The sequence below is a fragment of the Gallus gallus genome, chromosome 2, assembly GCF_016699485.2.
Source record: "Gallus gallus isolate bGalGal1 chromosome 2, bGalGal1.mat.broiler.GRCg7b, whole genome shotgun sequence".
Classification (NCBI taxonomy): Eukaryota; Metazoa; Chordata; class Aves; order Galliformes; family Phasianidae; genus Gallus; species Gallus gallus.
The window spans coordinates 146594117-146620552 of NC_052533.1; the positions used below are offsets into that span (position 1 = coordinate 146594117).

Consider the following 26436-nt stretch of genomic DNA (forward strand, 5'->3'; position numbering starts at 1 on the left):
ATAGCGGAGTGGCTGACACCTGACTTCTCTAGTAGAAAACAAACAAACAAAAATGGCCTTTCCCTTGACCAAAGATCTATCTGTAATCCCAATAAAGCAGCAAAGCAAAACAGGGATAAGTGGTTTAATATTTTTCTCATTGCTGCGTGGGTCACTGAAAATTGCTGAAGGAATGTAATACCACCAACTAAAAAGTGAAATCAGTTGCTGACCAAGCAAGTTATGTTGGAACAAGACAGAAATTACCTCCACCTTCAAAATGAGGGCAAGGCCATCTCTTTTTAACTTCTCTTTCCTTGTTTCTGTCAAAGTGGCTCATAAGCTAGTGGCTGATTAGCAAGTTTATTTCAGCACCAGTAGCCAGAGGAGACCTCAGTCTGATATGGCATTTGGAGCAAGTGCTCTCACTCAACTCTCTGGAGCAGCTGAGATGAATCTATGAAGATGTCATTGTTTATTTTCTTTTCCCTGGCCATAGCAAATGTGCTAGAGGGATCAAACCCTTTTAAATACCCTACTGTAAGCCTGAAGATCCCAAATGGATCTTCAGGCCGGTCCCAAAATGCAGTGATGGGAATAGTAACTCTCATTCTTTTCATGAGGTGTGACTGAATGTGGTTGTCAAATTTAGGTGTGTCTGTGTGGTTCCCAGGATGAAGTCTGAATGCACTGGCTGGAGATGCTAGTGTTGTTTGAAATCACTGCACAGGCACAGCTGAATGTCTCCACAGGTGACCCTTCTGTGTGGGCTTAATATTTTCCCACTTGTCTAGGCCACAGTCTCAGCTGTTTTGTGTAAAGGAGTCTCTTGCTTGATGAACATCATCTGGCTAGATTTCCCCGGGGATAAAACTCAAGCACAAATGCATATGATCTAGGTAAATTATCTCCACGGGCAAACCCCAAAGCTGTAAAGCACTAAAGAGAATTTGTTATGAGGGCTTATCCAATGTTGGGAAGGAAATGTTGTTAACAGGAACCTGTCTTGGGCAGAGCCATTTTCTATGGCAGCTGCTCAGCTCCAGAAACATAATCTGAAGAACAAAAGTCACTGTCCTTTGTAACTCTGATTTTTCCATGCTAGAAACAGAGAACCTGATGGGAACCCTTCTCTTTGGTTGAGACAGATGAGATGTCCTCAATCTTTTGGATTTGACCAGGAGGTGCTGCTTTATAGAGGGAAAAAGCCAACCGAAGCATGATAGCAAATGCTTGTAAAGGAACTTCTGTGTCCACCCACTTGGAGGGCAGAGGCAACACACTATGCTTCAATGCCAAAATCTGTGATTGCTGATCACCTTGAACGCAAAGGGTCCTGGAGGGGAAGAGTCTGGACAACAAGACAGGGTGATGTTCAAACCAGAGGAATGATGCCATGGGCCTGTCCCTGGTGCTGAAATTCAGCAGCTCTGAAGAAATGAAAGAACAATTAGAGCTAACGGTGGCTTGCATTGATTCCTGGGGAATGGAAACCACCCAAGGAGCCAACCGAAATCCTGCCATTCTATCTGGCAGAAGCAACGCAAAACCAGCTGACATTTATGAATATGCAGATTGGACAGTTATGTCTCTCCCAGCCTGGGAGGGGAGCTGTTGCATCCTGCCCTAAGGTGCAGTATGACATAAGTGCAAACCCATTGACCTGTGCTGGTTTCCAGCAAGAAATGAGATCAGGATCTGGTCCTTCATCTGTTTAACTATTAGGAATGTGAAGAATAGTATGTTCCACATGGCAGTGGCAAGGCTGGGTCTCAGTCTTTTCTTTGCTCCCCCTGAATTTCATTAAAAATTGCTGCAGTCACAGAGCTGAAATATCCCATGTGTGAGAGCATCTCTGTTCTCCACATGTCAGGCTAGAATTAATTTCAAACTAGAATTGCTTCTTGTCCTATATGTACCTGAGATACATTTAGCCCATTTTCAATGTGGTTTTTTTAATCATTTTTTTTCACTTTTTGCTGTCATCTGTCTTTTCATTCCCACTATCCCAGCTTGTCTGAATAATTTTAAAGTTGCTGCTATTTTCTTCCTCTCTCTCATTTGGGGGATGAATATTGAGGGAAGAGTGTGTATTTCTGGTGAGACACACTTGGATGTTCGAGACTTGGCCCACAAAGACATGAATTTTCTGCATCCCGTTTTTTCCCCTCAACTGTATTTCAAGGTACTGACACATTACAAGTTCTCATCAGCAGTGTTGATTACCAGCCTCTTCTTCCCACTGCTACTAGCACTTCAGGATCATCCTGTCCATCCACATTTTATCCATGTTCTTCCAAAATCTCAAGTTTGCTTGGAAGTGTTTGCAATTAGAATTATTCTTGTTTGCCCCAAGGTCATTATTTCTCTAGCTCTCCTGCTAGTCTTCTCCAAGGGGTTGGATAATTCGACAGTTTGCCATTCCCATATACAGTTTGGATGTAAACCATGTCTATGTCTTCTGTTGATCTCAGCATTACTCCTCTCCTCTGACCCTGCTGTGGGAAGCAAGTTGCTAAGATCCAACCAGTTCCCTATTGCCTTTATTGCATGGCCCCATAAGGTTCAGGTGCATAAAATCCACAGCAAAGAGTCAATTGCACCAATTTGGCTTGGTGCACAAGAGACCTGTCATCTCCCTCCTTCCTGCAGAATCACAACTGATTTTCACATATACTTGAAGTAATCGTCCAAGTCAAATCTAAGCAATGCTCTGTGCTAAATGGGGCTTGACCTGCTTCTCTGTCACACCATTTCTGAAAGGAAGACATCCTTCCTGCTGCAACAGAGACTCTGGTGTAGGCTTGGAGGAAATCTTTGTTGGAGGAGTCTTGGGGCGAGCCATCAAGGTCCAGTGTTGGACCCGATTACCTTTGATTAGGATGAGCAGTAACAGTACAGGCATGTCATTTCTGTAGGAAATCATGCTTCACTCTGAGACCAGGATAAATCATTAGATGTCAATAACGTGGAGACCAAAATGCTGGTGGGAGGAAGGTCATGGTGTCAGGGTTGCATTTAATTATTATTATGCTGTTTTATCTTTCCTTCCTTCTGTCCCATCTTCTGTCTCCCTGTCTATTCATGCTCACTGATCACCTCTGAAATACTCAGTCTTATGTTTCCTTGTCACTTCCCTTGCCCCAAGAAGCTGACAAATCCATCTAAACTCCCCATCTCCCCTTCGCTGCCCATTCCTTCCTTCTCCTCCCAGTCAAAATGAGTCACTGGGAAACCTTTGAGACTTATAGCAGATGGAGATTTTGTTGGTCCTTGTGGTTTTGATGCATTCATGAAAATAAGTAAAATCAGAGCATACTAAGGAGTGTGAGTATAGTCACCATGGGTGGAGGAGTGCTGCAAATGGATCAGCATTTGGGACGTGTCCTATATCACAGAGCACACGAGACTAGTTTAAGCAAACTCAGGACACTGGATATTGGAAAGGTAGTTGGCATTTTTGTAAACCGAGTCTCTTGTGCAAAGGTCCCCTGACTTCCTAGATATAGAAACAAGTAAGATTTGGGTCCTTTTTATCAATGCCATTGGTGACAGTAGGCAAGTGACTTGCCCCCTCCAGCCAGTACCCTGCAACCAGTCAGTGCTGGGAAGGTTTCAAGGAGTTGATGTGATCTATTCCTAGGTTTCTTTGAGGATTTGGATTGCTGCTAATGGGGAATAGCATAATTTCACTAACTAAATGGGTGTCTTCCATGAACAAAGCTGCTGAATGTGAAGTCTGGCTCCTGGAAGGAACTCTGAATCATTCCTCTCCCCAGTCTGCTTTTCCTTTTTGGGTGGCAGTAAAGACTCCTGCCACCACACTGAACCTTCATTAACCTTTATTAATTTTCCCAGGGTTCCAGGATGATATTTGTCACCGTTTCATTTCTTGGCAGTTTGTATGTCTTGAAAAGGTGTCTGACTGTTTTTACCTCCTTGGGGAAAAAGGCCTTCTGTTTTGTACCTGCTATTTGGAAACAAACTGGTTGCCAGATAACAAATTACTTGGACTCAGCTCTCCATTGTTCTGTGTGACTCCATTGGAGTCAGCTGAGTTCTCCTGATTTACAGCGGGCAGTACTGGTGGGTGGGATTCAGTTGCTATTGCTTGATTGGTTGTCTGTTTACGAGGGAAGGGCATGTATTTGTAAATCAGGGTTGCCACATGCCCACAACCAAGGAAAACCTGAGTCAAATTTTAGTTTCACCTGTAGCTAGGAATACCACAAAGGATGTAAATGCAAAGCTGGCAGCACTGTGGGTTAGGAAAGCAGATGGGTGCTTGCTATTCCTCAGGAATGAAATGTTTGTACAAAGAATGTGTTGGTTATCTTCTGATTTCAACAGCGTGGTCTTCGGTCAGAAACCTTCACTGATATCTACGCACTGTAATTAGGAGCTTTGCTCTTCCACATAGGTTGCAAAGATGCCCAATGTTATCTCTGTTGGACTATAAGTCACTCTGTTGGTACCAGACCTTCAGCTCTCCTTGTTGCTTGTGGTAGGGTAGAGTCTGGGAAGGAGACATCCTTTTGAGCCATTCCTCTCCTTTTCACCTGCCCTCACCTGCCTGCTCCATGCAGCATTTTCTGGATACTCTACTGCGCGTTGCTAAGTAGATAACACTTGCAAGGCAGAGTATTCCACCAAAATATACTGCTAATCTTCACCATAGATCTCAAAACACTGTCAGGGTTGACGGGATTCATTGTCAGCACACCTGAAAACATTAAACAAGTGCGATGAAGAGTACAGACACCTTAGCAGTTCATTGCAATTAATTAAAGATCAGGCATAAAGGATCATATTCCGCATGGTCCCATGTATTGTGATAAAACATGGGGTTGAACTGCCAGCCAGGCCAAGTCTTGCAGGCTGGCATGGTGCAATAGCCCTGGGGGCTGCTGGTGGCCAAGGGTGCTGGGGTTGGAAAGCAGGTGGTCGTGTCAGCGGAACATTGCAGGTCACTGTTGTTTATACGTGTAACCTTTGTAGTGAAAGATCTTGCAGAGTGAACCAAGGTGTATTTACATGACCCATTACCTTGCCATAGCCAATGGACGCTATAATTCCAGAAGCCAATCGCTGAGGTCCACAGATAACAGAAAGCGAGAGGACACTGATGAACTGCAGCACTACGGGTACCCTGCACCTCAAATAGGTAAGCTCTGACCTACCACAACAGACTCTGGACCAGCTGCCTTGTCCCTACACATCCCAGCTGAGCTGGAGTGCCTCCAATGACTTGCTTTGCTGTTTCAGTGACCCACTTAACCAACCCTTTTCCTCCCAGGATAGCGTGGGCTTACCCAGCAAGTCACACACTAAGCGCTCAGCTTGTTCCCATCCCATTGCTCTGATGGGTTTTGTATTGTTGCTGTTAACCAAGGAAGGCAAAAATGGTTAGACAAAATCTCTAACCAGACCATGCTTCTCACAGACTGCTTCTCATCACCCTGCCTACTTCTAAGTCACTGCTTTGTCTGAACTACCTAAACAGCCATGGTTCATTAAGCCAAAGCTGACCTTACTGCAATACAGCCTCTTTGCTGATGTCCATGTCATGCCTTCCCATTCACTGTAGAAGGAGGTGTGCAGGGCTTGATGGGGAGAGGACGGTATTGCTTTCCACTGTTACCAAGTCTTTAGCGTAGTGCAAGAACTTGTATCTGTTAATTTCTATTGTAGGAACTTCCAACCTTCTGCAATCAAATAGGATTAGGATATAGGCCAGGTCCAATCTGGTTTTATGCTGTCCCTTCACAGCTGCCTTTCATGACAGGAGCTCAATGCATCGTGGCTCTTGGGCAATGCAAGGTGTGCTGACCCTGGCTGCAGGTCAAAAATCATTGTCCAGTGGCCTTGCAAACTGTTTGTACTCTAGAAAGGTTTCAGAGGGATGGTTTGAGGAGTGAGAGCTGTGACACTGATCATAAGTGAGAAAGGGTCATATTCCGGTGTGTATCAGATGTGCTCTAATCCAACTCAGTGTGCAGCAGCAAGCAGTGCCAGAAAGCAGCACTGTGGTGCAGAGGCTCTGAAGGTGACATGGCAGCAGGTGAGGTTATAAAGATGGTCTGAATCTCATTGCTACCCTGCACTGAATCTGCTCCCTCTGCCTGCAGTAGCACTCTCTGCTGTCAAAAAGCTGTAGAGAAAGGTGGGTCTTGGTACTGCTGCCATCTGGTGAATGGTACAAATGAGAGAGAAGAGAAGGCACTCCTAGGTGAGGTAGCACTGATGTAGCAAAGCTGATTTTGGCTATGGTGTCATCTTGCATTTAGCATGGTCTGGGATATCATAAAACCATAGAATGGCTTGGGCTGGAAGAGATGCTTTAAAGATTATCTGATTGCAAGCACCCTGCCCTGAGCAGGGTTGCTACTCATCAGATCATGTTGCCTGAAAGGCCATCCAGCCTGGACTTGAATGCCTCCAGGGATGGGGCATCCACAGCTTCTCTGGGCAACCTGTCCCAGTGCCTCACCATCCTTTGAATAAAGAATTTCCTCCTAACATCTAATGTAAATCTCCCCTCTTTTAGTTTAAAAGCCTTGCCCCTTGTCCTATCACTATCTGCCCATGTAAAAAGTTGGTTTCTCTCCTGATTATAAGCTCCCTTTAAGTACTACAAGGCTGTGATGGAGTCTTCATGGAGCCTATTCTTCAGGCTGAACAACCTCACCTTCCCCACCCTGGCTTTGTAGAAGAGGCGATCCAGCCCTCTGGTCATCTTCATAGCACTACTCTGGATTGCTCCACCAGATCCATGTCTTTCTTGTGCTGAGAGCCCCAGGCCTGGAAGCTGCAGACTGTCCTGCAGAGAGTTCACCATACCCCTGCTGCTTTCCCAGGAGCATCAGATGTAGTCAGGTTGTTTGAGGTGATCAGGATGGAGGAGATGAAATACAGCTACATGGACCAGGGATGAGGGGGAAGCTCTGCTTAGCAGAAGACCAATATTTGCCCCTGCCAGCTGTTTTCAGCCCTGATCCTATGGACTGTGGCACAGTTGTGCTGTCAGCTGCAGTGATGCTGGCTGCCCACATGTCCCTCCCATCCATAGCATAAGAGTGACATCCCAGCAGGTCCCTGGCATGAGTCCTCCCAGATCATCCCACACACCACTTCCAGGAGACTTTTGCCAATGGCAGGATGTGAATGAAGCAGAGGCAGCACGTGGCGAGATGTCAGATGGATGGGATGTGCCAAAAATAAAGAGATGCTGGCGGAGGGATGGCAGCAATGTGTCGCTCAATTAATGCTGAGGGAGAAAGTGTCATGGAGATGCTGCAGGCACTGATGGAGACCCTGCAGCCAGCTGAGTTCTCTGTAATGCTAGATCAGTTACTCACAGGGTTGGCCAGGTGCTGGAAAGGATCCTGGATTTCAGTGCTACAGTTCCATGGAGCAATGCCCAGAGTCTCCTCTTCTGTGACACCTGCTGGGCTCTCTCCAGCTACAAGAGAGTTGCTGCGGGAATGTAGGAATGCTTCTCATCCATGGAACTCAAGTCTTATCTGGAACACAGGTCTTAAGAGGAGTGGCTGAGGGAACTGGGATTGTTCAATTTGGAGAAGAGGAGACTCAGGGGAGTCCTTATCTCTCTCTACCTGAAAGGAAGTTGTAGCGAGGTGTGAGTTGGCCTCTTTTCCTGACAACATGTAGATGTGTTTCTTAGGAACATGATTTAATGGGCATGGTGGTAATGGGTCAGTGGTAGAACTAGATAATCTTATTGATCTTTTCCAACTTTAATGATCCCACGATTATACAATAGTTTTGGTGATGATTGATATTTCTCCTTCTCTTGGGTGGAGAATGAGAGAGCTAGCCCTAATGCTAATAGGTTCTGAGAGACTCTCATGACTGAGTCTGTCATAGTTTGAAATGCAGTTGTGTTTCTGTAGGGACTGAGACTTGACTGAACATGGTGTCCCAGTAGGTTTATATAAATCTACAGCAAACCTAAAGCTCTAGGAAAGTAAGTTACATTATCGATTTAAAATACAAAGATCTGTGCAATCTGAAAGGTGATAATTGAGCAGCTTTGCCTCTATAGTCTTTCGTATTGTAGAAGTGAAAAGGACAAAAAAAAATACAAGGGCAAAGAAGGAGAATAGATGGACTTTGGGTCAAAGATGCCATTGATTCATCTAGTGACGCAGTAACTATTGTCTGGACATGGAACTTGCAAAAGCACAGCCAGGCCTGAGTGGGGAGGTGCTGTGATGGCAAGCCATGAGTCATTCATGGAGGAAGACGCTACATCTCTTCATGCTTCCTCTGTCTCTCAGAAAGACTCTACGAACAGATTCTGAGCAATGCAAATGCACAGTATCTATGTAGCATCCTGACAGGCTAGGTAGCGGGAATTGTTGAGCTGAAGAGGGATCTTCTGGATTTGGGCCACTCTGCTTGGCAGATGCTGAAACAATGGTACCAAAAGGTAAAGTGGTGTTGGTGAATTCAGACTGTCAGAGGACTGTTTGGCAGAGACAGTTGAGTTCCTTATTGTAAAGGCAGCCAAATTAATATGGAAATACAGATCTCTTTATACCAGGAATTCTAATACTTGAGAAGCAGGACATGGGAGCGTTGCTTTCATGAAACCCCAAGGCCTGAAAACACACACACACCTACAGATCTCAGGGGAACACCAGTAGTGCACAACATTTCCCTAACTGGAACCAGTTGGGTAGGAGAGTGGAACAAAACACAAAATTAAAATGAAACAGTATTGAGCAACTTTGGCTTAATGAACACAATTATATCCAGTGTCCTTCCTCTGCACAGGCAGCAAGGAAGGTAGGTGGTTTACAAACTACAAGGGAAATGCAAAGTTCCATTTTACTTGTACCTGATCTTGTTGACAGAAAGCATACTATGAAAGAAAGAGCTCGCAATCATTACAACACAGATAAGGTGGAGATCGTCTCATTTTTACCTCCATCTCTTTCTGAGTTCAATGAGCAGATTCAATGCGCATAAAATATAGTTGCATATAGAAAACTCCTCTTAAGATACTGGTAAATAAATATACCACCTTGAGGAAGACAAACACAGCTTTAGGTCAGTCAAGCTGGTATAGGACAATTTAATGGTCTACAACCCCTGTAACTCCTACCACAGTTCCAACATTGACAGTGACTTCACTGATATGTTTTATAACCCTCACTGCCGTACAAGCAAGACAAAATCTCAAAGAGTGACATCTCACTACCAGTGTGTCTTTCATGCTTTGTCTTGAAACTGGTCAGTCTAATACATTACCTGCCGTCCAGCTTTCCTTGGGGATGGGGTGGTGGTGCAGGACACAGCACTACCTGTCCAAGTGCTGGGTGAAGCTCAGGCTGTGCCATGTTGTACAACCCCTATAAAGTCATGCTTACTGCTGCACCAAGCACCACAGTCCTTTGTACTTCATCCATAGTCTGCCAGATGCATCTGGATATGATGTGACACGATATGGTCTTAGGATCTGAAGAACTTGTTACTTGAAGGATATACTCCTCTATTATGCATCCTCAAATATGTGCTTTTGGTGTTTATTTGTGCCATATGCCTGTGTGCTATGCTTATAAAATGTTATTTTATGAGTTTATGGTGTGTAATTATTAGTAACCCAGTAAAAATTTTAAAAACAAACAATGCAAAGCTTAATTAAACAAAGTAGAGCAGGCTTTTGTTTTCATCTGAGGGAGGAAGGTATTTTCTTGGAGATAGATTAGTGCTCATAAATAAATGAAAAACTATCCATCACACTTCTTGTAACTTTTCTGAGTGACATTCCCTCTGGTAGGACTGAGTGGGTCCACTGATGTTAATGATAGAGACAATATATATCAATTCTTCCCATTCCCATCTCCTGCTGAATGGGATGCTCCTACCTGTCTTTCTAATCAATACTTTTCCATCAGGGAAGCAGTTGATACAGGATGTTCAGGAACAGTCAGATGCTCAAAGCAGCTCTTAACAGGTGAAGGAGATGACAAGGGAATGCTCTATGGGATTAGTTCAGCTGATGTCCTTTTCTGGCATTGTCACTGCTGTTTTATCTTTTCCACTGCTGCCAAACTGCATTAGTAGGGTCCAGGAGAAAGCAGGAAAAGGTGCTGGATTCTTATGCCTGCCCTATTTATGGACACATTTACTATCTATCTAACTGCTATTACTTAATCAGTACTATCACTGAGTGGGTGATAAATATCCCAGCTCACATCACTCTGCAGTGGATATCCTCCACTGTCATCAGTGGTGGATCCTGTCCTGCCCAATGCCCTGATATTTCTACAATGTCATTCCCTCGTGGCATGTGTGTGTCTTACAACAGTAAGAAATAACCCCCACCCCCCCAAAAAAATAAATATTTTGACCCATGGTCACAGTTCCTCACCAATTGCTTCGCCCCTTTGTTCTCACACCACACAGGGGTCACATTGCACAGTGGCTGGTGAAGTGCAACTACCCCAGAGATCCAGGGACCAGTCATGCCACATCCTCACCTTCTTCTCCAACCCCAACAGGTGACCCTGCAGCAGAGGAGTGGTCCCCATGGAGTGTGTGTTCAACTACCTGCGGGGAGGGCTGGCAGACCAGGACCAGGTTCTGTGTGTCGTCTTCCTACAGTACTCAGTGCAGCGGCCCTCTCCGGGAACAGAGACAGTGCAACAACTCTGCCATATGCCCAGGTGGGCTGAGCACGCCATGCATGATGATCAGGAGGGAAAGGAAGGTTCATGGAGTATTGACAGCCTATGATATGCCAGTGGGAAATATCATTTTTTCTCCCATCCTTCTCTCATAGAGAGACCTTTGATAGACCAAACACTACTAGATGGGCGCTTATGCCACGTGGAATGGACAACTTCATTCTATTTAAAAGCAATAAACATGATGTATCTAAAAAGTCTGTGCCCTTGGGAGGTGTTTCCAAGCGTGGGGCAGATGGGAAAGAGAAGCAGCAGATGACATTTTCAGTTGCTCAAATTCCAGTACTGGATACACCATTGAGAAATGAGCATAAAAAACTTGGGCTACTGGTATATTTGTGAACTGAACCCTCCTTTCCCTCTACTTTTATGATCCTTCTTCCACAATTTTGATGAAATAGCGCAATCTGGGAGGGCCTGTTAATTATTTTGAAGAACTGAGCTCTTAAACCAGTTCTTATTCATAACTCTTGAGCAGCAACATCATTGTTTACAACCACCAAGTTGGTTCTTATTCCCTTTCTTGAATTTCCTCCTCTATTTAACTCTTATCACAAAAAGTGGCTGATGACAATCACAAAAATTAGACTTCAGTCACTGTTGGCAGCCAATGAAGGACTGGAAAAGAACCTGTTTTTGTGTGTCCCTATTTTATTTTTTTTTCTGAAGAATTATTGATTTTGTGTTAGCCTCTCCGGCTGAAGCTGGAAAGGATGAAGTCCCTTAAGAGTGATCAGTACATACTCGTAACATTTGGCCTCTAGAGATTACGGTGACTGACCTTCTATAAATAAACTGGCCAGATTAGATTAGATTATCTCGAAGAAGATTACATTAATATAGATTAGGAGGCTTTAGATGTCTAATTCTTGGAGTTACCAGTGATGGCCTGAGCAGTGCTGGAGCATTGCTGCACATCTCATTTCTTTCCCGTTCTTCTAAATCTCTCTAGCTTTGCCTGTGATGTCACTGCTGTATGACAGCAATTAGGAAATAGGCTACAGCTTTTCTGATAGCTGGATAATGCTATAGCCTTTGAAAATTCAATGAGAAAAAATGTTGAGTGAGGGAAATAAAGGTGAGAAGTGACAAAATAATGGTGATGTTGCTTTCCAAAAGCTGGTGTTTTTTGTGTTGTTCTTTTTTTTTTTTAATTGTTAGTTTCTGTTGTTGTTCCTCTCTAGCTAATTGCATCTTCTCAAAAAAAATCATCTTTTTCCTTGGCTCAAAGATCCAAAAAATTGGGTCAATTAAAAGTGCATTTCAATTTATTTCAAGTAGGATGGAATGCAAAAGACAAGTGTTGTTGATACCAAATCATAAAAAATTACATCATGTTCCTCTGGCAAATTTCAAGCTGTCCTGTTCTTGGCCTTCCCACACTACCTTCTCACATACTGCTCATTTTGAATGGGAAGATGCTGTGCTTTGTGGGCTCTCTCACTTCTCCAGACCTCCTTTAGAAAGGAAACTTACTTCTGCTCTTATTGCAGTGCACGGCACCTGGGATGAGTGGTCTCCATGGAGCCTCTGCTCTTCCACGTGTGGGAGAGGCTACAGGGATCGGACCCGCACATGCAAGCCCCCACAGTTTGGTGGGAACCCCTGCGAGGGCCCAGAGAAGCAAACAAAGTTCTGCAACATTGCACTTTGCCCAGGTAAGGCAGTTAGAGATTGAGAGACTTCCCTCCAGCAGGTCTCCTGATCCCCAAAGATGCCCACATGCGGGTCACTGAACAGCTCTGTAAATGTCCCTCCTATTGACACTGATCTATTCCGAAGTGGATCATCTGTAAGAAAAGAAAACATTGGAGGAGCAACCTAGCAGCACCTTTGAGGAGATCAGAGAATCATTGTGGTTGGAAAAGACCACTAAGATCATCTAGTCCAGCCATTGGCCCATGACCACCATGCCCACTAACCACTCCCCTCAGTGCCACATCTTCACATTTTTTAGAAACCTCTATGGACAGTGATTCTACCACCTTCCCAGGCAAACTGTTGCACTGCATTACCACTTTTTCTGAGAGGAAATTTTTCCTAATATCCAACCTAAACATCCCCTGAACATAAAACTCAGCACTGTCTTAGGTTCTGATTTGCCCTGTAGTAACTTACTACAGACACATTATATGGGATGAATCTGGACTGGCTCAACTATCACTAACATTTCCAAGAACATTTTACTTTTATCATTTATTATCCCCAGTGGATTGTTTGGAACCACGCAGCCCAGCTGGGCTTGTCATTGTGCTGGGATAAGTAATTTTGCCCATTAATTTCATACCCACCTCATTTCACCATGCAAGTTCTGTCTGTACTAGAACATGCCTTGGTCAATAATATGGACTATGAGACTCCTGAAGACATTCCCTGCCATATATATTTTTTTCCATTATTTTTGAAACTTTTTCCTCAGATTTCACTTCCAAATGCTTCTCCCTGATTTTGGCTTTGAAACACCAGAAAGAAAGCTCCTTTCTCACTGCGAATCAAATTGTATTTCTGTGGCTTCCTTCCCCTGAACCACGCAAGCCCCGAGCTTACCACAAAGCCCCCATTAATTTAACTCAGGTTGTCCTGGTGGACATGATCAGAACATAAGGGAACTCCCCAGCACTCCTCCCTTCTCCCAGGGTAATGTCAACTGACATTTTTCAGGTTTAATGAGAATCATTATGAGAAATTATTGTGTCCCCGGAGTAGGAGAGGGATTGTGGGAGTGATGAGAACTTTGTGAAAACATTTGTGAGAAGCCTCCTGGCATTTTCTGCACAGTTTTCATCCCAAGTAACTATCCTTGGATTTCTGGCTGCGGTTCAAAAGACTGTACTCAGAATAAGAACATCCCAGACATCAAATTGACTCTGTCATAAAAGACAAATTGAAGAAGTCAGACCTGGCGTGGCTTGGGCAATAAAGCATATCCTGAATTAATGTTGAACCATAATTAATTTAAATACAAATAAATATGTGGATACGCTGTAGCAAACGGAACAGTGGGGGAAGAGACAGGCAGCCCAACTGAAAGACTTCAGCTCTAATTAATGCCACAAAGGCAATCAGTGGCTTTGCTGTGCCAAATGAGTGCAGCGTTGGGGGACTCATTGAAGCACAACAATGGGCACTGCTCAGTGCTTGACACACCAGACAGTTGTATCGCTTATTACCGCCCCGCTCAGAGGATTTATTACTGCAACTGATAAAAATGCTCAGCTGCAGGGACAACAGAGCTTTTGTTCCTCTGGAGCACTAGATATCGCCGGCTGAGTCCCGAGTCCTTTGGAGAGGAAGAAATAAAGGGGAAGACAATGCCAGTGCCTGCAAAGACTGCACAAACCAGACTCCAATGAACTTCTTTAATAGATTCGTTCTGCGATACGGCAATGGCACTGCATGATTTGGGTCTGTGATGGAGATCTCTCAGCATCTTGCCCACGAGACATCCCTACGTCAGTGCACGTGGCTCACGATGCAGGATGTCTGTCTCTGCTTCTCCATTTTTAAAATATCTTTACAGTTTCAGTCCATTAATAAATAAGCTCTCATCTCAAAGGAAATTCCCTCTTCTCTCTCTCACAGTGAATAAGCAATTTGTAGATGCAGCTCTTTTTCATTTTCCCATCTCCAAATGCACACAGTTAAAATCACAGAATTACCCAAGTTGGAAGAGACTCCTAGAGATCATGAAGTCCAACTCCTTAAATTGTGGTAAAATTCCAATCTCCACCCTCACGGCAGCAGGTAGGCCTTTGGTAAATCCAACTTTCTTCAGCTAAATGTGACTTTTACCTTGGAAATGTAGTCTAACCTTTCCAATATCAGTGAATGCTGGTGAGGGGCAAGCACCACTATTTGATGACAACTTCAGGCAGAAAAAAAAAACCAACTAATTTTTACTGGGCAGGACATATTCTGTAGGGTTTTTTATCATTTCCAGAGAGGAATCATCTGCCAGTCACCACCTCTTGTATTTCCTTTCCTTGAGACTGATAAGCATTGCTGTGATGCTCTGAATTTATGCACAATGAAAGCAGCAAGCTTGGATTGCCAAGAAGAAGCATGCTTTTTTTTGTAAGCACCTTTGATTCTGACGGGTTTATCAGACCTTCTGAGAGTGTATGATGCTGTTTGAATTAACAGTTGTTCATTTGGATATTTTGACATTTTCTCACGTGCTTGAAAACAAAAAAACACTTAAACCCAATGGGGATTATTTGGGGCCATTCAGGGTCTTGCAGAATGTACAGAGAACCAGGCTGCATATATTTTACTTGGTCAAAGAAACCGAAGTCAAAGAAAATGAGCTGCAATCTACAGCAGTGTGATTTAAACCAGAATTCAGAGTTCTCCATGATTCGATTTTTTTTTTTCTGAGTGAGAACCAGCAGTTAATGAGAGCTAAACAGAGCATGATGACCGCTGCTAATAAGGAAAAGCGCTCCAGGAATAGCAGACTGGGTGATAGATCTGATGATCAGGGGCCAATTAGGGTGTGACTGCCACACTTGGGAATGCTTCACGCTGTACCATGCTAATAGGATGTATTCATGTTTCCTTCCAAACCTGTCCGTATCACAACCTCTCTTTTCCTCCATTCCCTATTCAATTACCAGAGATGTTGCTATGCGGATACAGATCAAGCCTGGCAGTGTTAATTCAGCTGTGACTGAAGTGCGTTGACCACACACATGCACTCTGCTTGTGGTCTCTTTTTGAAGCACACCTTTGCTCTGAGTATCTCCTGGCTGGCAGCGTGAATTCCTTTGAATAACAATGTGATTTCAGTTTGTGCTTTAAGAGCTTCCTCTGAAATACAGAGCGTTTGAGTGCTTGAGGAGCCAGATTCATGCACTACTTTTCATTCATGGTGAAGAATGAATTCCCTCAAAAAATACTGATTGACTAAAATGGGATATGTCATGGTAATGTACAGATTCCTTCAATATTTTCAGTGGAAATATGATCCATATTCTCTATTTTGATGTTTTGTTATAGCTGGCTATAATAGAGCTTCGTATTGGAATATATAATGTCATTAATTTCAACATTTATGCTGATATGTAGAGTGTGAATATAAAAATCAATGTGTTATGATGCTTGCATACTGTCAAGCCATAATACACTAATTAGAGGTTGCAAGGGTCCCAAGAAATTACCACTAACATGTTTGCCTGAAATTTTTCTTGGTGATCTTCTCCCTCTCACTCACTGTAACTCCTCTGGTTTGCACTCCCCTTCCTCAGTCCCTTGTAGGCACAGGTCAGGGACTCTTGCATATGCCTCCTCCCAGAGGGAGCGATTTTCACATTCCGCTTTGTTATCTCTCTTTGGGCCACTCAGTGGACGGCAACTGGAATGAGTGGTCGAGCTGGAGCTCCTGCTCCGCTTCCTGCTCCAACGGCACTCAGCAGCGGACGAGGGAATGCAATGGACCTTCCTATGGGGGAGCTGAATGCCAGGGACATTGGGTAGAGACCCGGGACTGCTTCCTACGTCAATGCCCAGGTCAGTGGCCAATGGATTTTCCTCTCTTTTGGGTTATCTTTCTATCTGCAATCCCAGATAAGTTTATATAAAATTCAGTCCTGTTTTCTCTGGGGAAGAGTTGCACTGTTTTCACAAGATCTGCAATAATAAGGAAGCTGTGGATCATACCTATGGACCGTGCAAGTCAAAATCCATAGCTGACAAATCCAGGAGACCCCAGACAGATGAGTGATTACCCACAGGGAACACGACTTTCTGACTAATTGGGTCAACTGGAGTGAAAAATATTCTTTCTTGAAAACAAGGCTTAGATGTCTAAATGCTTTCAAGATTAAACAGAACCAATTAGTGTTGCCATGCTTTCCCTGGCCCTTTTCCTGGCTCCTCTTGGATGCTATGTCCCTGTTAGCCCATAAGACTGAGAAGGAGTGGACCCCTGAGATGGAGAGAACCTTACTCCCCTTTCCAAGAGAACAAGTACACCCACAAATAGCCATTTCCTCAATAAGTCCTCATCCCCAGTGGTAGCAACAGACTCTGCAGCAGAAACTATAGCAGTATTTAACTCTACTATCATAGAATAACTGGAGTTGGAAAGGATCCATAAGGATTAATTATTCCAACTCCTGGCTTGTCACAAAACCACCCAAAAATCAGGCCATAATTACTGGACTTCCCTATATGGACTCTAGTATGTTTTCTTAGATTGCTCACTTCTTTGTAACTTACAGAGTTCCTTAAGGACACAAAGGGCTCCCTCTTTTTAAGCATCCCTGTTACACTGATTTTAGAGTTACATATCAAAGCATCGAGGGGTATGGTTTACACTGTATATGGTGTTACCAAATAAAGTACCACAGATTGATGCTGGCCTTTTTCTTCAGTAATTTTCTTCCTCTGCTTGAAGAAAAAGAGAGAAATTTCCCACCCTCCCACAAGGAATTATTTGACCTGAGATAACCCATTCACTCCTAATTAAAACCCAAATAGGAATCAGGAGAGTTCTCTATTTCTGACACTGAGTTGTTGTTCCATGTCTGTGATGCAGAAGAGAACATTTTCCTACCTTGTAGGCTTGTTGTGAGGGATAATTAACATTTTTATAGTGCTTTGATAAAGGCCATTGTTAATGCAAAAGAAGTAGCATTTCCACTGAATGTGTAAAGATACTTGGAGAAGATACCAGGAAATGGGTCTCTTGCAAAACTCTTTCTGAGGCAAGTGAAACAATGGTGTAATGGAAATGGCTGGAGAAGGGTTGTTTGATGTTTCTTTGTGGTTCATCACCTGAGGGCTTTGCTGGTCTCTTTACAACCACATCACAGACCAGAGGTGTGACTCTGTGAAAATCTATTTTCACATATACTTCTTGCATTTCAACCAAACTCAATCTATGGAGTTTGGCAGCCTGATGTTGCCATTCAGCAGGTTGAACCTCTGCTGGCTCTAAGATTGTTTAAGGACAGAGCCCCAACTCTGATCCCAAGGAAAGAATCATAGAATCCTTAAGACTGAAAAAGATGGCTAAGATAATTTAGTTCCCACCATGCCCACTAAGTAATGTGCCTCCGTGCCACATTCAACGTTTTCCTGAACACCTCCAGGGATGGTGACACCGCCACTTCCCTGGGTAGCCTGTTCCAATGCATTACCACTGTTTCTGAAAATAAACTTTTCCTAATATACAACTTGAACCTCCCTTGGCAAAACTTAAGGCCATCACTTCTTGTCCTATTGCTGTTGTATGGGCAAAGAGGCCATCCTCCATCTCACTACAACCTCCTTTCAGGGAGTTTTAGAGAGTGATGAGGTCTTCCCTGAACCTCCTCTTCTTCAGAATAAACAGTCTATATTTCCTCAGCTCCTCCTCATAAGACTTGAACTTCAGGAAAGATAGTTCTGGTGTTGTGAAGATATTGAGGAGAAGCAGAAGGACGTTTTTCAGTTATCGAAGGACTGTTGCAATGGGAAAGATAATGTACTGATTTCATGCGTGTTGAGAATCTGACAAGGATTTGAGGCAGGAGACCTCCCTTCACACCTACTTTACTCATCCTATGTTCCAGTGCTTACCTTGGAAACTTCCCTTCTTCTATTGCAGATGATGTTTGGGATGTTACAGGCTGTTTCTCTCTTTTTTTTATCTCTAGTGGACGGGAAATGGCAAGCTTGGGGAGTGTGGGGGAGCTGCACTACCACGTGTGGAGGTGGTACTCAGAGACGTGACCGCGTGTGCTATGGACCCTTCTTTGGAGGAGAGACCTGCCAGGGTCCCAAGGAAGAGTATAGGCAGTGCAATGACAGGAAATGTCCTGGTACGTACCCCAAACTCTCTACAATCTCCTTTTCACTGGGGAGGACAGCGATTTTGGGAAAAGCTGTCAGAGAGCTGAATACAACAGGGAGTTGTGATCTAGTTGTCCCCGCTCATAATGCAGATACATGATACATCAAGGGCTGGATTTAATTTTCACAATATAACTCTGATGATTTCAGTGAACACTTGTTAAATCTCACTAGTCTAGACTTATATTTTCCATTTTTTTCATTGCTGTAGAGTCATAAAAGGAAAAGAGACATTGAGAGCCATACTTGATATCAGAATCTCGAGTCCATTAAGTAGTTGAGTATGGAGGACAGGTGCAGAGTTTCCTACCTTCTAACTAGCCTCTGGGAGACCTGCATGCACCTGGAAATTGAAAAAAACCAAAACAGTGGATGTGTCCAGAATTGTCAGAGACTTGTTCAGTCTTACCCTTCTCTAGCTACACCGATGGGACCAGCATCCATTTAATAAAAATGGCATGAAAGCCTGATTGGAGGACAAGGAAATCATAAAATCATGTAGGCTGGAAAAGCCATTAACATCAAATCCAACCGTCAACCCATCATCACCATACTCACTAAATCATGGCCCTCAGTGCCACATCTTTAACATCTGCAGGGATGGTGACTCCACCACCTCTCTGGGCACCCTGTGCCAATACCTCACCACTCTTTCTGAGAAGAAATTTTTCCAAATATCCAACCTGAACCCCTCCTTGTGCAACTTAAGGCCATTACCTCTCGTCCTATTGCTGTTACTGGGAAAAGAGGCTGACTCCCATCTTGCCACAAACTGCTCGTGGGGAGCAGAAGAAAATACAAGCTGGAAAGATTCCGTGTCTTACATGCAGTGTGTAGCCAGAAAACAGGCCAGCACACATTGTTATTCTCTTTCTTAGTCTCAGTTAAACTCCCTGCTGGTGAAATTGCTGGTGAGAAATCAATGGGCTATGTGATGTTGGCTGGCAGACTTCATCGATCGTAACTGGCTCCGGTTTATGACCGGGAGGGTAATTAATTGTTGGAGCAGCTTGGTGAGCAACGGGAGAGATTCTCATGGTGGCATCATGGCTGTCCGTGTGAAGAGTGGGTGTCTCGCTAAACGACAAGCTGCAGCTCAGCGCAGACACTTCTGGGGATGGATTTGTGATGTTTTTGGGACAGCTGACCCCTCTGAGTCGCTTGCAAATGGCTGAAGACAGATAAAAGCCAAAAGCACTTCAGCAGGGAAGTTTTACCCAGTTTAGCCAGAAGATAACAGAGCATTTTCACTCCTTGCAGCTACGCTCTAATAAAAGACATCACCTCTCCTTACAAGCTGTGCCTCTCAATTAGCAGAGGCGTGTGAGAGTCTCTTCTAACTCAGCCACAAAAGCTCTCCTCCGCCACTGAAAGCCGTAGCACCGGGTTGTCTGGTGGTGTCTACAGAGTGATGAAGATTTAGTTCAGCTTCAGTGTGTGCCAGCTGGGGCCCTGGCAGAACAAGCCCGATCTTTTCTTCTGTGTCCGCAGGGGCTGATGCCTGCACAGTGCTCAAAAGGGAAAGGCATGTCTGAGGCACTGAGCCCTGCAAGGGTTCAAAACCAGAAGGGTCTTGCTGCAGTTGTTAATTTGCAGAGGGGGAAAAAAGAAAAAAAAAAAAAAAAAAAGGCTTTCGGCTAAAAATAAACCCACTCCATTCATTCTCGAGAAAGTATGATGTGCTGGCATGATTTGATTTGAACAGAAGAGCTAAGCCTAATTGGGTTAGTTATTAAAATATCCCCGTGCAAATAGGTTACTAAAATATATATATATATATATATAGTTATGAAACAGAAATAAAAATAAATAAATAAAAGGATGAAATGATTCTCTCCTGGCCTGGGAATTGCTTCTGCACTCACAAGCAAGACAGTGCCAGTCAGTGCACTCCTAAAGAGCATCTCTGATCCACAGCATCCCTCAGTGGCCCCCAGGGAGACTGCAGGGGTGAGGATACCGGGAAGCTTTGAGAAGTCGGAGGAGAAAGGAAAGGTCAGATGTGAACAAACACCCCCTCTGCTCTCTGACAGGCAGTATTTGCTTTGGTCCATTGCAGCTGAGATTGCTAGAAGTTTCCCACCCTATTCCCCAAACTCTCCTTTTGAACCACATATTGAAGTGGCCATGGTCAAAGCACTGGGCCACGAAACAGGGGTGTTGCATTCAGCTCTCTAAGTAACCACTTCCCAATCGCAAGTGGAAGATTTCATCTCTCTGTCCTAAAGCTCCTTGTCAACAACTTAGGTGTAAAGCTACCATTTTTCTGCCCATATTCTGCCTTATCGACCGAAGTCATGAGCTGTTGTTGGTATTGGAACTATTTCTGTGTATGTGCAGAGCACAGCAGGGGTTTTGCTTGCCCTCTGGGATTTCATTATAATAGTGATCACTCAAAAGGGAATTTTAAAAGAGGAGAAAACATCTGTTTTCAGGCAGGGAGCGTAACTTGTTTATTATCACTGTCTACTGGATGCACCAGGAAAGAATCTGCATAAAACTGGGGCTTGGAGACTCATGGTCTTGGAGCTTGACTCCAGGAGCTGTAATGTGCATATAGCCTCTTGGATCGTCTATGAGTCCTTCAAAGCAGTAGGACTTGCCACACCCCTTAGTCTTGAGGTTAAGCCTTCTTCATAGGCAGTTTGTTACCCTGGGTAGTTCCATTCCCAAGGTTTTACTGCCAACACAAACCCTAAGATGGTCTACGTCATTGCATCCATGGGACAGTCCCTTCTAGAAGGATGCCTTCAGAGTTATCACATGCAGATCTGTTCAGAACATCATGAAAGCTCAGGACACCTGTCTTTTTTGTTGTGCTAGATGTAAATTCTCCCTACAACTTTGCACACTCCCACTGGCACCACTGGACCTTGGCATGGGCAGTGCTTTCCTACATAGGAAGGAAGCTCTGCAGGCAGCTGCCCAGCTTCATGGCTGGTTGGCTTTGGCTTTGCAGCTGTCACTCCTGGCCAGCTGCAGGCATGCTCTCAGCTTTCTCTTTATTGTTAGTTTGAAATGCACAATAAATAAATCTATAATTGAAAACCATTAAATATAATTTTCCCCTTCCACACTCTTAGGAGTGATAAATAGCTTTAACACCCTACTCATGGCTCCTTTCATTTTATGTGCTGCAAGTAATGAGTTTCTCAGCACAAACCCTTCCTTCTGTGATGGGTATTTTTCTCAGGCCCCAAAGACTCCAGGGCCAGTATCTCTACCCTTCAGCAGAAGCATCTGAAAGCGTTCTTTTCCAAACAGCTTTTTCTGTAACTTCTCTAAACATCCTTTGCACATTTCTGCAGTCCTGGATTCTGCAGCAGCATTTGGAAATGAGTTGCTGATGCAAATTGGTGCTCAGTTTTTTTTCGTGTCCTCACATAAGATGGCAGCAGATAGAGGGCCTGGATGAAGGCCACTCAGGGGATATTCCCGACTGGCTTTTTTCCCCCCTCTCTTTGTTCCTTCCTTCATTCTTACCCCTTCTTACGCAGAGCCTCATTTTAATCACATCCAACACCAAAATGGTGATCCTGAAGGATGGAAGGAATTGAACATGAGCTCTGAAGCTCACCACCAAAATCTGGATGTTCTCACTTGAAAAAAACTCTTTAGCAAAGTGTAACAGTAACAACTGTCTTCCAAGCATCATGTTTCCAGACAGTACTCTCCTGTTTCCCCTTTCCATGCCCTTCTCCATGTCCCTACTGAGAAAGAGGCTTTACCAGTGGAGCTTTTCCTTCCTTGCAGAGCCCCATGAGATCTGTGACGAGGAAAGTCTTGCTTCTGTGGTTTGGAAAGAGACGCCTGCTGGGGATGCTGCAGCTGTTCGGTGTCCTCGCAATGCCACTGGTAAGGATGACTGCATATATTGGCTGGATACCCTCAGATCACCTTTCATCCTTTGACTTCTAGACCAGGGCAACCTGGTTGTGGGAGGAGAGGATGAGCAAATGGGCTTTCTGCCCTTTACCCAAGGCCATGCACACTCTGTGGGTTTCTGTGGTTCTTAAGTATTTACCAACAACCTCTGGTCCATACAGGACAACTTGAGATGGTCTCTCCTCCAGCTGTTGCCTACTGTTAGGACAGCTTCATTATTAAGGGCTGATGTGGTAATTCCACCCTATTCTGCAGAAGCAGGCTGGGCTCTACTAGACTAGACTTGGGTGTTTTATTTCTCTCTGCTGGCCATAAAACAAAGTAGAAAATCTGAATTTGATTGCCCAGTCATATTTTGATTATCACAGAATGGCTTGTGTTGGAAGGAACCTTAGAGATCATCTGTTTTCAAATCCCTTGCCACGGGCAGGTTGCCACCCACTAGATCAGGTTGCCCAGTGATGCTTACATCTCCTTTTTAGAAATCACAGGAACTCTCTAGACTTAATCTTCAGGCACTCAAGTTGAGAGTCCAGCCATGGCAGTATGAAACAATAGTACCTGGGCATTCAGTTGTTATATGTTGTGGTCACATATTCCAAGGAGTGGAAAACAACACAGGGGAGAAGGCTCCAGATGTTCTGGTGGTGGTGATTGTCCCCAGCTGCATGTTTCTGACTCTTAGGCAGGAAAAAAATAGGGCAGGAGTGTCTGTAATGATCATAAAGTTTTTAATCTTTATGAGTAAGTTCATTGGACACAGAAGACCCTGAAGCTCTCGTTGACTCATGCATCCTGGAACAGTCAGTGTAATGCCTAATGCTAGCCTAGAAGAAGGGCTGTACCATAGGTCACTGAATCATTTAGCAGTAGCAATGGAATTGTGCACCCAGCAAAGCCTGCTCCTCAGAGACTTTCCAAATTGTAGTGCAATTGCCTGGGCTATTCCTGTCCCCTTTCTCTTCACTGATGTGTGTGTTCCTCTGCATTGCAACGGCGTGTGATTACCACTGCAAAACTCACTGTACACTGAAGCTAAAGAAAAGCCTGGGGGAGGACTGCAGGCAGCTTTTCAGTTTTTCAACAGATGCAAAGATGGTGCTGTTGGATATTTATTCTTGTTGAGACTGTGTAGGCAGCAGCAGTCAGTGCTTCAGTTGCAAATACCAGACCTTGCCACCTGGGGAGGCTCGTGGGACTTCTTGAACCGGGAAGACGCCTGCCCTGCGGGTCAGATTAAACTTTCCAGAATTCTTTCTAGAATCACAAGATCATAGAATATACCATGTTAGAAAGGACCCATAAGGATCACTGAGTCCAACTTCTGGCTCCACACAAGACTACCCAAAAGTCAGATGATATGACTGAGACCGTATAACAGAGAGCCTTGACGATATGTCCCAGTTATATTTTTTCATTTGCATCTCCTTTTGTTGTCCTGTCTCTTAGTAAGAAAATGCAGGAGGAGGAGGAAATAAAAATAACCTCTCAAGCACTTTCCAGATGCCCCTGTTGCCTTTGTGTCTGTAGTTGTGCCCGCATAGATGCGCTGACCTGTCCTGTGTGATCTCCATGAAAGTGCCTGGCTTTTCAAATGTCCCCACTCCAATCTTCTTTTCTTTCCTCTTCTAGGGCTAATCCTTCGAAGATGCACTTTAGATGAAGAAGGGATAGCTTATTGGGAGCCTCCAACATACGTCAAGTGTGTTTCTATTGATTACAGGAACATACAGATGATGGTAAGGCAGACTGACTTCAAGTTTAAACACATTTGGGGTCTTCTCAAATGCTTGTTACACTGTCACAGTTACAAAGAATAAGGAAAGCAGCATTTCCACGTGAAAGGAAGATGACAGCTCTGTTCTGCTTTTGCCTAATTGCTCTTGTCTTGTGATTGCTCAGGCAATACATGGACCATCATGTTTTCTCTCTGAGTCTTTTAATATCTAGCTTGTCAGAATCCAGGTCTTACCAGGTCCTCCACATAAGGGAATCACAGATTCATTTGAGTTGGAAGGGTCCCTTAAAGGTCACGTAATCCAACTCACCTGCAATGGACAGGGACTTTGATATCCGTTGTGATATCCACTGGATATCACATTATCCATGAGAATTACTGTGATGGTAACACTTTTAAATAAGACACCTAATTTTCATTAGACTTAAAATTACTGCTGTGATGAATTCTCCTTTTTCTGCTGGTCTCCTGTGGCTTGCCTTACAATGGTATTGCCTTTATGAAAACTGTCCTTTTCAGGATGAGCTACAGTCTGAGCTAAAATAGTTCAAGTTTGCTGTAAGAAAACAAGGTTTTAGGGCAAAAATCTTCTGCTAGCTGGCCTTGGGTCAGCAGCAGAATAGCATTTCTGTAGTAGAATAATCTCTTCTGAACCTACACACAACCTTTTCTTTGTGGGCATGCAGAAAAATTGACTTTTGCTCTTCTATCATTTTAAAAATATCACAGGCTGTCAGGTCAGCAAAGATTGTCAGATTCGTCTAATCTGTGCTCTGAATTACAAGGAAGGTCATAAACCTTCCCCCAGCAATTCCTTCACCGAGCTCATTAACTTGACTTTCACTGTCACTAAAGTGTTTGTCATGTTTCTGTTCCTCAGACCAGGGAGCATCTTTCCAAAGCTCAGCGTGGGTTGATGGGAGATGGGCTGTCAGAAGTGCTCCAAAACCTTGTGGAAATCTCCCAGGATGGGACCAGCTACAGCGGAGACTTGCTGTCCACCATTGATGTACTCAGGAACATGACAGAGATCTTCCGTAGGGCTTATCACAGCCCAACTTCTGGAGATGTGCAGGTGAGCTGAGCTGCTTGCATAAGGCTCAGGGTTTGATTACCTCTTTTCAAGTTGATTCGATACTGGTGAAAAGCAGAATCATATTCTGCTCAAGTGAAGTGTCTTTGCTTGTTAACAAACCCTCCATTTGAGATTGTTTCTCCCTGGCCTATAGAGTAAGATCTTGAAATTCAAACTCACTCTGAACTATTTCAACTTGATATCACTTACACTGAAAGCTAATTGGTATATTGGAAAGAACTACAGACTAATGACTAGGTGTAAGATGACCCTGTGATATTGGGTAGCTGGATGTTGATGTGGGAGAATGTCTTGATGGTTTCTCATCCTAGGATTTTACTTTCAGCAGTTGCATATGGAGTGGCTACAAAATATGCCCTTGGGATTGATCAGCACCACACAACTTGAAACATTAAACTGATCCAACAGTATCTGCAAAAGGTGGCAAAACTTGAGAAAAAAATCAATGGTCTTGAAATATCTTGTCTCCTTCCTTCTCATTGTGCATTTCATGGTCAAACTACTGCAATGCTTAGCACTCACTTGATCCATCTCTGCTTCCCTTTCAAAGTCACTGAGAAAAAACTGGTAGTAAGTTTCCCTATGCTGGACAACAATGGAAATAGTAGGAAATAGCATAGGAATTGATTTCTGCAAAGCGAGATCAACAGTATTTACCCAGGTTGTGACAGGTATCTGTCTAATCAGTTCTTTAAAATCTTCAGCAACAAAGACAAGACATATTCCCAGTCCTGTTCCTTAGCAGGAAAGAGAAAAAACTTGGGAAAAAAAGTTTTACTGCTGTTAACATCTCTGGAGGCAGAAGCCTGCCAAATGCTGTGGGAACCTTTAGGAACAGGACCTTGAAAAGTCTCTTGAGTGATTTTTGTGTGTTCCTTATGCACTACCATGCCCTTCTTAGAATAGGCTGTGTTTGGCTAACTGTCCCCTTTTTCCTCTTTTGTCTCCTTTCTCCAGAACTTTGTCCAGATCATCAGCAACATTTTATCAGAGGAAAACCGGGACAAGTGGGAGGAAGCTCAGTTGGTATGAACCTTCAGCACCTTCTGTGAAACAGTCAAGCTTTCCTCGTAGGCTTAAACCATGACAAGGGGTATTTATAATGGTCTACATGACTCTCCTTGACCATGACACATTCTGTGCAACATGAACCTGTTTCCTGTTGCCACAGACCAGGAAATATCTCC

The 26436-nt window shown here is 43.9% G+C and overlaps 1 protein-coding gene across 2 annotated transcripts in view; it reads left to right on the forward strand.

Annotated features, from left to right (window-relative positions):
• Positions 1 to 26436, forward strand: part of LOC121112823 (adhesion G protein-coupled receptor B1) — a 163371-nt gene that overhangs the window by 123656 nt on the left and 13279 nt on the right. Inside the window, exons 4-12 of one of the 2 annotated variants that reach the window (XM_040695018.2) lie at positions 5036 to 5143; positions 10509 to 10673; positions 12188 to 12352; positions 16029 to 16202; positions 18335 to 18499; positions 22284 to 22385; positions 24048 to 24154; positions 25034 to 25228; positions 26207 to 26275. In XM_040695018.2, coding sequence (XP_040550952.1) covers positions 5036 to 5143; positions 10509 to 10673; positions 12188 to 12352; positions 16029 to 16202; positions 18335 to 18499; positions 22284 to 22385; positions 24048 to 24154; positions 25034 to 25228; positions 26207 to 26275 — 1250 coding nt within the window. The remainder of the gene's footprint in view (positions 1 to 5035; positions 5144 to 10508; positions 10674 to 12187; positions 12353 to 16028; positions 16203 to 18334; positions 18500 to 22283; positions 22386 to 24047; positions 24155 to 25033; positions 25229 to 26206; positions 26276 to 26436) is intronic. The other variant, XM_040695022.2, reaches the window with a different exon arrangement.